We start from the raw sequence: 12,483 nt of genomic DNA, 5'->3' as shown, positions 1-12,483 counted from the left end.
GGGCTGAAATCCATTTCTCCAACTTCTGGTAATTTTTGTCCCTCCCACTTCAATTCCCCACTCTGGCTCCCTCATACCTCTCCGCTACTCCTTATGTGCCTATCACTTCTCCTAGGTACCTCTCCTCCTTCTCTTTCTCCCATGGTCCACTCTCTTCTATCTGATTCCGTCTTCTCCAGCCCTTTACCACCTATCACATTGATGCACCATCAATAACTCTTGGAGACGTGAGGTGAGATATAGGCTTTTATTGGCTGGAAGAAAGAACAAGTAGCAAATGACCACCACACTACATCCTGGAGACTGAGGCCGGGGCTGTGTCTCCAATCGCCTTTATACCGGGGTCCGTGGGAGGAGCCATGGTCTGTGGGAGGAGTCACAGGAGCAGTCAGCGGGGGAGGGGGGGCGTGTCCAGACAGGTATATGTAGTTCATCACACACATCCCAGCTTCTTACTTCATCCCCCCTCCCTTACTCACCTGACTTCGCCCATCACGTTCCAGCTTATACTCCTTCCCCTGCCCCCACCTTCTTACTCTGGTTCTTCCCCCCTTCCATTCCTGATGAAGGGTCTTGACCTGAAATGTCGACTGTTTATTCATTTCCATAGCTGCTGCCTAACCTGCTGAGTTCCTCCAGCATTTTTTGCATGTTGCTCAGCATTTCATTTTGGGCCAATTAAAAAATTAAAATGAGATTATTTTAATTAATTTTGTGAACACAAAATTCAACAGCATTATAAGATTCAAATATTGTGGTAATTCAAGTAACCTTGCGGGTAGATTTATACTGTGAATCTTACAATGCTGTTGAATTGATTGTTCTGTTTTCGACCAATACACCAATGAACAAAGTTTCAGGTTCAGATTCAGCACATGTACATTAAAACATACAGCGAAACGTGTCATTTACATTAAGAACCAGGACAATCTAAGGATGTGCAGGGGACCGTCTGCAAGTGTTGCCACACATTTTGGGGAAAAAATAGCATGCCCACAATGCTCAGCAGAACAACTCAGAACACATCAAAACAGAATACAACAAACAACAAAATAATAACAGCAAAGCAAGCCCTTCCTGCTCACCCACCCACACAGACAGTCCTCCAACTCCAGAACAGGCCTCCAGCTTTCAGTTATTGACTTCCAAACTTCTGATAGGCCTTCAGGCTCCAACCTTCGGTATTGACCCCGGACTAACGATGACGGGATCCTGAACTTTAGATGAACTCTGGGGATGCCAACTCACTGGCCCTTGCATTGCCTACGAGCGCAGGCCTGGGCTATGAAAGTTATTCGTCTCCTGTCCATGTTGCAGGCCTTTGCACACAAGCCTTCATCAAAACTATGCTGTCAATACCCAAGTGTTGGGTTGCTGATGTTTAGATTTAAGCTGAGGATACTCTTCTGATTTTCACAAGAGAAGTGCTATGGGATAATACAAACACTGCTTACGGAAATCCATTTTCTCAGTAAAATATTTAATCAAAACCTAGCTATTCTGATGACAAATGGAATACCATGAGGCAGTGTTGGTGGTGAGGATGATCTCACCATTTACAAGACCCAAAACTCAGCAAGTAGGTGAAATAATAAAAACAATGAATTGGAAAGGGGAGGTAAATGAATGATGTGGAAGCAATGACTGGGAAAGGCCAAAAAGAAAAAGTATCGGAGAAAGAGGGGAGATAAAAAATAAGGGGAAAGTGAACCTGAAAATGTTCAGGTTTAAATGATATATCAAAATGTTGTGATTTTCATAAGTCTGGTACTGACAAACTCACAATATTTTTCATGTTGACAATGAATGATATGGTTCATTCACTGGGTAATCATTTAGAACAACCTTTTAGATGCCATGGACCAATTATATTAAGTGGTCTGTGGACCCCAGGTTGGGAACTCCAGATTTAGAAAATGTATTGTCATCAGAATTTAGCTAGTTACCCAATCTAGTAAATAAACTAAGCCTTGAAACTTGTCAGAAGGAACAAACTTTATTTCTGTTTTCTTGCTTTCACTATTAGCTAATTTTCTTGTAGCAGCCAACAGATTTGTTAATTAAATGGCTTGTGATAATTTCACAATGACTTTTTGGCAATCTCGTAAATCCATTAACAAGTATCATTTTGTTGGCCTAAAAATGAATTAGCAAGAAATGTTTTCATACAAACAAGTTCTTTAGAATTACTCATTAACTAATGTAAACTATTCCAAAAGCATCTTCTAAACTATAAATTAAATGTTAATTATATCCTATTTCCTAAAGTGTACTGTAACATGCAACGTGCTGCTATGACATAAAGCCAGATGTCCTTTTCTCTGCAAGAACTACAGAACTACTAAAACCAAGCACCAAACCAAATATATAACAGCAAACAGACACCCCTTTAGGAATTTAGTTTATTTTAGAAATACAGCACTGTAACAGGGACTTCTGGCCCAATAAGCCAGTGGCACCCAATTGCATCCATCAGACCAATTAAACTCCTAAATTGTATGTCCTTGGAACGTGGGAGGAAACCAGAACACCCAGAGGCCATAAGACTGTAAGACTTTGGAGCAGAATTAGGCTATTTGGCCAGTCGAGGCTGCTCCATTGAGCTGATTTATTATCCTGCTCAACTCCATTCACTTGCCTTCTCCCTCTAACCTTTGACGTTCTTAATAATCAAGAACAATTCAACCTCCACTTTAACTATACCCAATGACTTGACCTCCACAGCCGTCTGTGGCAACAAATTCCACAGATTCCCCACTCTCTGTCTGAATAAATTTCTCATCTCTGTTCTAAAACAATGACCTATTCTGAGTCTGTGCTCTCTGATCCTAGACTCTCCCACTATGGGAAACATCCTCTCCACATCCACTCTAACTTGGCTTTTTTTCAATACCCCATAGGTTTCAATGAGATTCCCCTCTCCCCATGAGGTGGCAAACCATGCAGTCATGGGGAGAATGTACCAGCTCCTTACAGACTGTGGCGGGGGGTTGAACCCAGGTCGCCAGAGTTGTAAATCGTTACAGTACCAGAAGTAAAGAATTTAGATGTTATTATTGACTCTGAGCTAAACTTCAAATCACATATCAACCATAATACCAAGACTGCGTTTTTTAATTTAAGGAACTTTGCTGGAGTTCGATTTCTTTATACACCTGAAGATGCAGATAAATTGTTACACGCTTTGTTTTTAGCCGATTAGACTACCGTAATGCACTCCTTTCAGGACTACGTAAGAAAGATACAAATTGGATGCAGCAAGAATCTTAAACAAAAAATAAAATCTGAGCTCACTTCACCAGTTTTGGCATATTTACACTGGCAACCTGTGTATTTTTAGATCAATTTTAAGATACATTTATTTGTATATAAAGCTCAGAATAATCTAGCTCCTCCTTTTATTTTGGACTGTCTGTCCCCTACATCTCTAATGGTATTTTTAGATCTGAGAATACCGGTTTGCTTAGTGTTCCTAGAGCCAAGCATATGAGAACTGGTGAAACAGCCTTTTGCTCTTATGCACCATATTCTACCGACAGAGATAGGCCAGCTAGTACTGTGGAATGTTTCAAAACACTTCTTAAAATCTACTTTTTAATTTGGCCTGCTTATACTGTTACTTAATGCCTGCTGATATTTACCTAATTTGGAAAATTCATTACATTTTATTTTATATAACATCCATCTTTATTTATGATCTTTAATTTTGTCTCGTATTTTTATGACTTCATTGATAACTTTACAACCTATTTAAAGCATTTGGAGTTTGCATCTTAATGTATGAAATGTGTTATGTAAATAAAGCTATTATTTTTTTCTCAGCTTAAGCTGGTAAAACCTGAGTGTTATTATGATTTATTTTTGTCTTATTATTATATTCGTAGCCAAATCTAATCACTGCATGATAGGTGCTTTTAGATTTAGAGTTCTAGCAATCAACTTATTTCATTAAGTCAATCATTACACGTTCATGCTTGATAATAAGTACAATGATAAGCTTAAACCTATCATTAAAAAAAGAGAGAACGCTGGAAATCCTCAACAGGTCAAACAACATTTCAGGAAAGAGAAACAGAGGTAACATTTCAGGCGGATGATCTGTCACCCAGTGTAGCTCCAGATAGAGCCAAAAATATCTACCAAAACAAACAAGCCAGGAAGAAACCACATTTGGAAGATATGTGCAGATAATGATAACGTACCTGTCTTTGTGTCAATAGCAAAGAATCCTCTTGGGTTTTCACTGCTAATCCTGAAAGTCAGCTGGCCCTGTGAACTAGAGTCAGGGTCATCAGCTTTAATCTGAAGGACAGACTGCTCCATAGGTGAGTTTTCCATGATGGAGGCATAGTAAACAGGCGCTGTGGTCTGAGGAGGATTATCGTTAATGTCCAAGATCTTGATGAAGACCTCAGTAGAAGTTGTCAGTGGAATAACTCCTAAATCCTTGGCAAGAACAGTCAGCCAGTAATGGGGATATCTTTCACGGTCAAGGGGCTCTGCTGTCCTGATTATTCCTGCAATTAGAAGAAGCAGATTAACTTTTACAGACTGACTTCCCTTCTATCACCAACCTATATCCTTCTGTTTTCTTTGAATTGGTTCTGGATTTCGGTAGAAAACGATTAGAAGGGAGGGTTTTAAATAAATTTGTGGTAGGTGCATAGAATGCATTGCCAGAGGGCTGACGTGAGAATCTGCTGAAAGAACTCAGAGCTGAGCAGCACCTGCAACAAAACAAAATATCTTTAAGCAACAAGCACAAAATGCCGGAGGAAATCAGCAGGCCAGGCAGCACCTACGGGAAAGAGTAAACCAGTCAACGTTTTGAGCTGAGGCCCTTCTTCAGGACTGGGAAAAAGATGAGGAGTCAGAGTAAGTTGGGGGGAGGGGAGGAAAAACCACAAGGTGAGAGGTGAAACCAGGAGGTGGGGGGAGGAGTACAGTAAAGAGCTGGGGAGTTGATTAGTGGAAGATATACAGGGCTGGAGAAGGGGGAATCTGATAGGAGAGGACAGAAAGAAAAGGGGCAGGAACACCAGAGGGAGGTGATAGGCAGGTAAGGAGATCAAGTGAGAGAGGGAAATGGGAATGGAGGATGGTGAGGAGGGGGAGGGGGGGCTTTACCAGAAGTTGAGAAATCAATGTTCATGCTATCAGGTTTGAGGGAACCCAGACAGAATGTGAGGTGCTGCGCCTTCTGACATGTCAGAATTAGAATGGGAAGCAGAATTAAAATGGGTGGCTACTGGGCGATCCCGCTTTTCCTGGCGGACGGGACATAACTGTCTCCCAAATAACGCTGGGTCTCATCGATATACAGGAGGCCCCATCAGGAGCATCGGGTACAGTAGATGACCCCAACAGACTGAAAGGTGATATTTCGCCTCACCTGGAAGGATTGTTTAGGGCCCTATGGTAGTGAGGGAGTGGGGTCTAGGGGCAGGTGCAGCACTTGCTCTGCTTGCAAGGATAAGTGGCAGGAGGGAGATCAGCAGGAAGGGACAAACGTACAAGTGAGTCATCTAGGGAGTGATCCCTGTGGAAAGCTGAAAGGGCGGGGGGGGGGGTTGTGCTTGGTGGTGCAATCCTACAGGAGATGGCGGAAGTTACGTTGAATTCTGTGCGGGACCCAGAGGCTGGTGGGGTGGAAGGTGAGGGCAAGAGGAACCCTATCCCTGGTGGGGTGGCAGGAGGATGGGGTAAGGACAGACGTGCATGAAATTAAAGAGATGTGGGTGAGGGCAGCATTGATGGTGGAGGAAGGGAAGCCCCTTTCCTTAAAGGAGGACATTCCCTTAATTCAGGATTGAAAATCCTCATCCTGACAGCAGATTCAGCAGAGACGGAGGAACTGATAGAAAGGGTTGGCATTTTTACGAGTAACAGGGTGGGAAGGCATATAGTCCAGGTAGCTCTGAGAGTTAGTGGGTTTATAATAGACATCGGTAGATAATCTGTATCCAGAGAGATCGAGAAAGGGGAGGGAGGTGTCGGAAATGGAGCAGGGAAATTTGAGGGCAGGGTGGAAGTTGGAGGCAAAGTTGATAATTTTAAGAAGATCTGAGAAAATATAGGGGATGTCAGAAGTAGTTTTTTAAATATAAAAACAGAGAGTGGTGGGTGCATGGAACACACTGCCAGGAATGGTGGCAGAGGCAGATACATTAGGGACTTTTAAGAAATTCTTAGGTAGGTACATGGAGGGCTAGGTGGAGTGTTACATTGATCTCAGAGTAGGATTAAAGGTCATCACAACATTGTAAACTGAAGGGCCTGTACTGTGCTGTAATGTTCTTGTCTTATGCTAATCTAATCTATGGACTGGGAAAGCCGTGGGATCAGGGATATTACTGGCTTTACACTCCTATCTGATTGTACAGATGAACAGTATTGAACAGGGAGTCAATCCTCTTATTTACTTCCCCTGCATGGTAAGTTGTTCTGGAAGGTTAGAACACATGGGATTCAGGGCGAGCTAGCAAATTGGATACAAAATTGAGCAATACACTAAAATAAATGCTGGAGGAACTCAAGTCACAAGGCATCTATGGATGTGAATAAACTGTCAGCATCTTGGGCCAAAAATCTTCTTCGGATACTGCCTGATTGGTTGAGTTCCTCTTGCACTTTCTGTTCCAACATCTGCAGAAGCTCGTTTTTATGGATACAGAACTGGCTTGATATTGAAGGGTTGTTTGCTCAGATTAGTGACCCGTGACTTGTGGTGTGTCACAGGGATCAGGGTTAGGTTCTGCTGTTGTTTGAGTATATTAACGAGAATGTAGGTGGCCTGACCAGTAAGCTTGCGGATTACCTCAAAATTGATGGTATTGTGGACAGCGAAGTTACAACATGATTAAGATCAACTGGGAAAGCGAGCAAGTGAGCGAGAGATGGAATTTAACTCAGACAAGTACAGAATGTAAAGTGATTTAACATGGAAAGTTAAAAAAGGTCAAGCCACTAGATTTTCAATGAGAATTTGCTACTGTGTCATAGTCAAAGTCGAGTTAATTGTCATATGCACAGGTAGATGCAAGCTCATGCCATGAAAAGAGTACAGCAGCACAGGAACATAGTAATGTATTAGCAGCCTTCACAAGAAAATCAAATTATACATCACTTTCACAAGAACACAATTAGAACAAACATATAAGTCATCAAAGTGATCCCACTCCTACAGCTGTGGGAACTGGAGTGATTAGGGTTCTGCTAGTTGGTTCAAGAACAAAATGGTTGAAAGGAAGTGCTGTTCTTGAATCTGATGGTGTGAGAATTCAGGCTTCTGTGCCTATGTTAGTTACTCAATGGTGAGGATCAGTCATAGGCTTTGCATGTGAAAGCCCACGACCAGACAAGAGCCCAGCTGAGGTAAGATCATTTGACAGCTGGCTAAGATCCATTCTGTGGCTAAGATCCATTCTGTGGCTAAGATCCATTCTGTGGCTAAGCTTGTCAAAGCTGTCAAAATGCTCCAAAAGCTTCTGCCATTCAGAATCAAACAATAATATTCCTGCCATTAAAAATCTTAGAAATGTTTTTTTTGAACAATCAGAAAAAGAACGAAAGTACTTAAAAACATTTAGATTAACATAAAGAATTTAAAAAATCTAAACAGAATTACTACTTACCTTAATTCCTCACAAAGCACGTAAAGCCATGCAGAACTCCTGCGCTAGGTCCAAATTTGCAATGATTTCTCAATTTAAGTGTGGGAGAATTGCTGTAACTTCACACCCTGACATTTCATTTCATGAGGACATGGCATGACCGTGGGTGGTAACTGACAATGGGACGGTCATATCTGCAAAATCTAACCTATTGACACAGTGAGTGGAACTACAGTAGCTGAATAACCCGGTGCAGTAAATGTGAGGTTAGTTCCAAATGAATATATTCGTGAAAATCTAAGAATAGTAAAGGCTCAATAGGATTTAGAACTTTGCCTTTCACTAACAGCAGGGTACAGAAAACAATCTTAAATGACTTTGGGAGGCAACGCTTCATAACAATAAAAAACATGATGATGAGGAGGTATAGTATACTGCTAAATCTTGATAAAACTGAATATGTCATGATCATAAACAAGGTGGAACAAGATTGAGGTGTTGAATGGACTGCTCCTGGTATTGTGGACTGAAAGGGTTAAAGTTGCAAGCCAGGCTCATCGCCTTCAGGAAGCAAGGAGTTAAAACAAATAAATTAAACCATGCCCTTTATAAACTGCCCACTTGTGTCCGAACTAAAATACAAATGTACAAATAATGGAAAGAGTGTGGCACATGTTTCTCTGGGTAAGTTGCTCATTAAAGCCATGTTGCGTGTGGTTTAATGCAACAGTGCCCATTTCTGGCTGAAGTCCTGCTTGATGAAAGATTGGCCCTGGTGCTTTGAGGTAGAGTTCACCCTAGGAAGGTTGATGTTTGTGTATACAGGTCCCAGTGAAAAAGAAACGGCCAATTCCCAAGGGACCACAACTAGAAGTCAGTTGAAGATGTGAATTAAAGGTTCTTACACATGCCTGCCTGATATTTCATTATTGTGCTTTTTTGTTTCATAATTCCCAAGTCTCATAGAACAGTGCATCACACTATGAGTTCTTCGGCTCACGACCTTTTAGCCTACTCCAAAATCAATCTAGTACTTTCTTCCCACATAGTCTCCATAGCCTCTCGTCTCTGCCTGAATAGTGAAACCATGATGAATATTATGAGACAGAGCCACTCTTATCACAAAACTCCATCTGTGAAGATGGCTGAGTGATAGTCTAGACTGGGTGAGGAGGATTGGCAGTATACACACAAGGACGCATGCCCTCCCATCCTCCACTTCCATCATCAGCTCCATGGTAACCTATTTTGCTGCTGCATTATGGTTACCGAGGAGAATATGATAGGTGTCACTGGGAACTGAACAGGTTCCCTTTTAGTGTGGCAGTCATGTTGAAAAGCACTCTTAGTTTGCAAAGGTAACATTTTCCAATTTCATGATTTTTAGAATGCAGCAAGTATTTAGTACACTGAGAAAGAGTTAAACATAACTTCCAAGCCAATATAGCCAGTCTATTCATTATGTACACCAGGAAGGCCTATGATTTTCACTTTTGATATTAATTCAGACCTAGCAATGTTCAAACCACACAGGTCCCCTCTGGAAATGTGTTTGAAATCTCTAGGCTCCTCCTCACCTTTACTTATCTAAAACCACAAATCCATCTGACGTATTTTCAAAGGTCTTAACACACAGAAATTCCTTTCAAGGTAGTCACATGTTCCACCTTAAATTTTGTACAGTGAAATGAAACATTTTTGGAAATTATCTCATTTGCAAATTATACACCTCATGCAATATTAAATTTCCAACCTATTAGCTCCCCTCAAAATTCCCACAACAATTCAGTAAGATTAACATTCCAACTCCGAAACAGTTCTGTTGTACCAATCAGGATTATAGTTCAAGACACCACAGGACTGTTTATTTTTGTAAAGGGGGTTTCTTCTTTTTTCTTTGTTACTGTGTATGTAATCAAAATGGCTTCTTTGTTTTGTTAAAAGCAGGAATGCTTCTTTGTTGCGAGAGAGTGCTGGAAGCTTGTTTGGGTTAAAATTTACTGATAACGAGAATTGTATTCCTTTGTAAACCAATTGGGATTAATGTTGTTCTTTCTTCTGAGTCTGTAAGCTATTGTTGGCGGGCTTTTGGGGAGATCGGCGCGAGGTGTTGAGAGAGAGAGGACGCGATGCTGCAAGCTGGGCGAGGAACAGCCCCCAAGCGGGGGTCCAAGGCCAGGAGGTACTCCGAGAAGAGGAGATGAAGCTAGATGTGCTTGGTTGACCACTTCGGATGGTCCTGAGCTGCAAGTCGAGGAGGTCTGAAGGGATCGAATGGTGGCCAGAAGACTTCAGTAATTGAGCTCCAACGGTTGTGCACGAAGTGGTTTGGACTTTGATAAGTTTGGCGTCTTTTCTTTATTTTTTTTTCTTCATATATACTGTATCGTTATTAATCACTTAGTTATAGTAACCTTTATAAATTGTACTCATTTAATCGCATATGGTGTACTGTCTGTTTTTGGGCGAGGCGGGGACATCACACAGCATCCACACCAGCTGATTACCCAGTTTGGCGGGGCCGAAGGCTGCTCCCCCTAGACGAGAACGAGCTGAGCGAGCCTGAGGCGACCCAGGAGGTTACATTGTGGGGTGCTCGTCCAGGATTGATTTCTGTGGAAGCTGTGTGATCGCCCTCTTTAAATTATGTCTGTGGCGAAGAGGCGATGGCCTATCTGAGTGGTGCGAAGTGGTTTAAGGTGCTGGATCTGAGGAGTGGATGTAGCCAGATCCCGATGAGTGAGGCCGACAAGGAGAAGATGGCCGTTATAAGTTTCCTAGGAGTCTTCCGGTCTGACAAGATGCCGCAGGGCATATCCGGAGCCCTTGCAACCTTCCCGCGGGGCATGTGGAAGACCATGGGGGATGTGGAGGCGTTTGGAGTTTTGGCGTATGTGGATGATCTCTTGGTATTTGGATTTGCCTCAGGAGAATATGAAGTGAGGTCGTTGCAGGAGCGGCTGAGAACTACAGAGTTAAAGTGTTTTCTGGACACGTGCCAGGGCTGGCGAAGGTCGCAGCTTGTGAGTGACTGTCTCTACGGAATCAAGTTTGAAATGAAGACGGAGAGACTGGAGAACGTGATCTGGGACCATTTGGAAGACTTACAATTTGGAGAGAACGAAGAAAGTTGTCTGACTGAGGGCAACAGCAAACTGAGAACCTGGAGAGGGGAGTTTGCGGAGGTGAAGAAATTACAGACAAATCTCGGAAGAGGGAAGCGGAAGCTTGAAGGGAACCTGAAGATGACCATCGACAGTTCAAATGAAGTGCAAAAACCTGAAAGTTGATCTGGAAGAAGTCATGAGGAAGAAAAAACTGGAGAGAAGTGCAGTGAATACTGAACTGGAGGCTGACCAATCTTTAACTGCTGCTTTTCAGGTTGGGGTGGAAGAAGCTGTTGGAGTAACTGCGTCCCAGATTGAGATGGCCGTGATGCGTGAGTCAGAACTGCTGAGCCTGTGGCGAGAGTTGCAGGGGCCAGAGAAGAAGCTGATATCTCAATTGCAGGAGGTTGAAGAGATTGCAGGAACAGTGCAGGCCACGTGTTTCCGGTTGGAGAAGATCAAACAGCAGCTACCGATCGCAGAAGTGAGGAAGAATACAGATTTGATGGATAATGTGCTGGATGTGTGGTACATGCTGCCTTTTGCTGACTTTCCCTTGATTGAGGAAGAGACCTTTGGCCCTTCTCCCACTGAGTCAGGTGTAGTGGGGAGGGTTAGCTGTGTGCAGTGTGGGGCATGAGTGAGAGGTTGAGAGAGGAGTTGGTAGCGGGCCCAAGGTATCCCCAGTTGTGTCCGAGCCTGAAGGGTTTCGGTGAGGGGGTACGGAGGTCTCAGAAGGGTTAGGGAACTCCCAGATAGTTGGCCTATGTAGCGCCTGAGGAACAGGGCGTGAGGTTTACTGTGTGTGGAGGAGATGTCACTGTTTGTGCTTGGGTTACGGTGTGTTGGCAGGAAAGGTGGCCAGTTATTTAATAGTCATGACTTTTATTTGGTGGGGGGAGAGTGTAAAGGGGGTTTCTTCTTTTTTCTTTGTTACTGTGTATGTAATCAAAATGGCTTCTTTGTTTTGTTAAAAGCAGGAATGCTTCTTTGTTGCGAGAGAGTGCTGGAAGCTTGTTTGGGTTAAAATTTACTGATAACGAGAATTGTATTCCTTTGTAAACCAATTGGGATTAATGTTGTTCTTTCTTCTGAGTCTGTAAGCTATTGTTGGCGGGCTTTTGGGGAGATCAGCGCGAGGTGTTGAGAGAGAGAGGACGCGATGCTGCAAGCTGGGCGAGGAACAGCCCCCAAGCGGGGGTCCAAGGCCAGGAGGTACTCCGAGGAGAGGAGATGAAGCTAGATGTGCTTGGTTGACCACTTCGAGTGGTCCTGAGCTGCAAGTCGAGGAGGTCTGAAGGGATCGAATGGTGGCCAGAAGACTTCAGTAATTGAGCTCCAACGGTTGTGCATGAAGTGGTTTGGACTTTGATAAGTTTGGCGCCTTTTCTTTATTTTATTTTCTTCATATATACTGTATCGTTATTAATCACTTAGTTATAGTAACCTTTATAAATTGTACTCATTTAATCGCATATGGTTTACTGTCTGTTTCTGGGCGAGGCGGGGACATCACACAGCATCCACAACAGCTGATTACCCAGTCTGGCGGGGCCGAAGGCTGCTCCCCCTAGACGAGAACGAGCTGAGCGAGCCTGAGGCGACCCAGGGGGTTACATTTTATTCCAGAGTCACCCTGTTCTCTTTATCATTAATTTAGTTTCCTCGTGCCAGCTGAAGCTCTAGTGTAGCTAGCTGAGGAAATTTGAAGACTAAACATTAATTCCTGATAACTTCTAAACCTCCAGCTTCAATTTAATTTG

General features: G+C 42.9%; 1 protein-coding gene across 1 annotated transcript in view; it reads right to left on the bottom strand.

Annotated features, from left to right (window-relative positions):
* fat2 (FAT atypical cadherin 2) overlaps positions 1 to 12,483 on the bottom strand; it is a 169,556-nt gene that overhangs the window by 94,240 nt on the left and 62,833 nt on the right. The window contains exon 3 of the mRNA XM_073067318.1: positions 4,203 to 4,517. Within this exon, the coding sequence (XP_072923419.1) occupies positions 4,203 to 4,517 (315 nt within the window). The remainder of the gene's footprint in view (positions 1 to 4,202; positions 4,518 to 12,483) is intronic.

Source organism: Hemitrygon akajei, chromosome 15 (genome assembly GCF_048418815.1).
Source record: "Hemitrygon akajei chromosome 15, sHemAka1.3, whole genome shotgun sequence".
Classification (NCBI taxonomy): Eukaryota; Metazoa; Chordata; class Chondrichthyes; order Myliobatiformes; family Dasyatidae; genus Hemitrygon; species Hemitrygon akajei.
This window is presented reverse-complemented; position numbering and strand designations above follow the sequence as displayed.